The 3,128-nt window shown below is 44.4% G+C and overlaps 1 protein-coding gene across 1 annotated transcript; it reads right to left on the bottom strand.

The window, feature by feature from the left end:
- Window positions 1-497: 497 nt before the first annotated feature.
- On the bottom strand, window positions 498-1,761 carry LOC136505229 (myb-related protein 308-like). The gene is made up of 2 exons (XM_066500376.1): window positions 1,393-1,761; window positions 498-1,236 (listed from the first exon to the last, which is right to left on the bottom strand). The coding sequence occupies exons 1-2, from the start codon at window positions 1,653-1,655 to the stop codon at window positions 726-728; spliced, it is 774 nt and encodes a 257-aa protein (XP_066356473.1). The 5' UTR covers window positions 1,656-1,761; the 3' UTR covers window positions 498-725.
- Window positions 1,762-3,128: the final 1,367 nt, after the last annotated feature.

Here is a 3,128-nt window from a genome sequence, read left to right as displayed (position 1 = left end):
TTGTGTGCAATCCACCATTTCTAAACAAGGTAATCTAGAAGTAGTACATTCATGCATGTACACCTATATACTCATGTTCAACATGGTTTTCTATATAGTATACATAGTATATATCCATATATAACATTTAGAACTCTTGCATCATATGATTATATGTTACCCTCTTCATCTAGAAAAGAACATTTTTCTTTCTTCTCGGGGCATTTGGTGATGTGGTAGGTAAGACAGCTGATGTACATAGCCACCAATCAAAAGGTACAATCCATGGAAAAACTAGCAAAAATAACCCCAAATATGTACTTGTGAATTAATGGTTTGTGATTACGTGGGACTTGTAGGAGTTCTGTTGCTTTTCCCAAACACTGATCTAGAAGATGCCACAGAAGAGTCTGTGATTCCAGTAATGGACAAAAGAGTTCGACGTCAATGGATTAGAAGAAAGCCAGCTAAGGCTATTACAGATAGGACTAGACCACAGGCTAGCAGAGCATCATCAGTTTGCATCAGAAGGGTAGGAAAGATCAAAGTAGCATATATAGATTTTAGTGAAGAACATGCACAAGATGAACCAGCAACAAAAATATGTTTAAAGGAACAGGAGCAGATCGACTTGTTCACGATCATCAAATCATAGAGCTCTGCGGAAATCATGCATGTGCCCTAAACGACCGGTGAGTCGACCTTGATGTCGCTGCCTGCAAGGAATTAAGAAGATAAGCTAATAACTATGTATCACCGCAGGTGCATCTCTCATCGGCACCTTGCAAACCCAGGCGATTCAAGCACAAGCATATGGTTTTCCTCTCAGATGAGGAGCTTGTACCACTCTCTTTAGGTGTAGTTGTTTCACTACTGTTTGCATCCCCTAAGACGACCCCTCCGCTTGTTGCTTCTGCTTCTTGCCGCGTCGGCAGTGGGGACGGTGACGGCGAAGGCGGTTGCCTCGGCAGGCTTATGGATAGGTTGAGGTCGATGCCGCCTCCGTCGTGCGGCGCAGATGCGCTGTCATCATCACCGCTGGTCTCCGGCGAGCAGCTGGACCGCGCTGATAGCAGCTGGTCCTGGTCCTGGCGATGGCTGCTTGCCGCGCATGCACCGGAGGTGGAGACACCGAGCGGTCTGTGCGTCTTGGGGTCGATGCCGCGGGAGAGGAGCTTGCGCTTGATGTGCGTGTTCCAGTAGTTCTTGATCTCGTTGTCCGTTCGACCCGGCAGCCGCCCGGCGATCAGAGACCACCTGTTTCATGGTGGTTTCACCGTAAGAATGAAGTGAACAATAAAGAACAGAATATATGTACGTCATCAATGAGCAGATAATTGCTTCAACAACAATTTAATCTTTCTGATATATAATCTACTGTGATCGTCACATCAGTAATATATGTAAACGTACTTGTTTCCGAGGATCCCGTGGAACCTGATGATGAGTTCGTCTTCCTCCTCGGTGAAGTTGCCGCGCTTGAGGTCTGGGCGGAGGTAGTTGATCCACCGGAGGCGGCAGCTCTTGCCGCAGCGCAGCAGCCCCGCCGCCTTGGGGAGCGACCTCCAGCAGCCTTCGCCGTGGGCCTTGATGTAGGCGACGAGCCGCTGGTCCTCCTCCTTGGTCCAGGCGCCCTTGTTCGTGTGCGCCTTCTCGCAGCACGGCGACCTCCCCATGTCTCAAACTCTGAAGAATCTGCTTCTTCCTACGTGTTCGATCGCAACACTGCAGGTGTCTGGTGGTGACTATGTTGTGAGAGTAGAGTGAGAGGACGAAGGTTTATATGAGGAGGAGAGAGAAAGAGGGCCCACTGAACCGGATCATCGCCCCGTGACATTTGACTGAGTAGGTATATGATAGAGAGAGAACGCGCACGCACAGCCCTAGAGATGAATTTGGTGGGTAGGTCAGTACACAGTAGGCGTGTCCCCCCCCCCCCCCCCCCCCCCCCCCCCCCAACCCTGGTAGCGAAAGCTTCAAGCTCCTTTCTTGATTTTTTTTTTTTACGATAGGCTTGTTAGATGCTCGTTTTGTGGTAGGTATCCATAGTTGTTGTTCTGCCGTCAAACATGCATGCATTGTTGCTATGGACGACATCAATAATTCCTGGCTTCCAGAACTTTTCAGTGTTAACATGCATGTTTTAAAATGTTTAGGTTGAACCATGAAAGTTACCTGTACACTTTTCTATCAACAAGTGCTTAGATTAGATTACATCTCTGGGCAAACTTTTGGTTTTGAGACAGGTGGCGGAGGCTCCTCTGGACAATGAGATTTTTTTTTGTGCGTGTGTGTGTGAACGTGCTCCGCACATGTTTCAAAAAAAAATCCCGGAGGATGAATAGCTATTTTTTCAGTAGAACAGATGGAACTTGGATTTTAATGGGGTACAACGACACAGATTTTTTTTTTCCCAGAGTTAATAATGGGAGTGGAAGAATAACATATCAGAAGGAGATTATATACATTGTTACTCATGTACAAAGGGTCGCTTCTTGTACAAATGGAACCAGTTCCAAATTGGAGCATGCTATAATCAATACTTCAAACTTGTTTCGTCCTTTGTTTTGGATGCATTTAATTAAGCTAGGGTTTTGTTGAACACAAAGGATATTCCTGATTGTTATGCAGAGGGTCATCCGTTCTTGCAAATGGCTCTCTACCACTTTATTATAACACCAGATTATTCAATGTCCACAAGAAAATTCAGCAGATTGTAATGCACACAAGACTTTGAGAGCAAGAGCTTGCTTTGTTTAGAGGCCACATTATTCACTTGGTGCAACACAATAACGTGCCCTTAAGAGATCAAGGGCTAGTTTTAGGGCCATATGTAACACCCATAATATTTATTATTGGATTCAAAATAACTAACATAATAAAGTATATTATTTTTCCATATTTCTAAAGTAATATGACATATTATGATTGCTACCTTCTTTCTTCTTGAACAAAGACAAGTCATTTAGATAGCTAAATATGGGAACACTTGTCAACACATAAACTAAGTTTTTAGGGAGTTGAACTGGAAAAGTGATACATTCACTGCCGCATCCCATAATATTTAATTTCAGGATGAGAATAAATATGAAAAACACAAACTTTTCATATTTCTACCATGGTGCAGTAGGTTTCTACAATCACTTGCC

The sequence above is a fragment of the Miscanthus floridulus genome, chromosome 14 (assembly GCF_019320115.1).
Source record: "Miscanthus floridulus cultivar M001 chromosome 14, ASM1932011v1, whole genome shotgun sequence".
NCBI lineage: Eukaryota > Viridiplantae > Streptophyta > Magnoliopsida > Poales > Poaceae > Miscanthus > Miscanthus floridulus.
Note: the sequence above shows the minus strand (reverse complement) of the source record. Positions and strands in the feature narration are given on the sequence as shown.

Coding starts and splice junctions, on each gene's coding strand:
- LOC136505229 (XM_066500376.1), bottom strand. CDS start 1,655: ATGGGGAGGTCGCCGTGCTGCGAGAAGGCGCACACGAACAAGGGCGCC. Junction 1,237..1,392: donor CACGGGATCCTCGGAAACAA/GTACGTTTACAT, acceptor ACCATGAAACAG/GTGGTCTCTGATCGCCGGGC.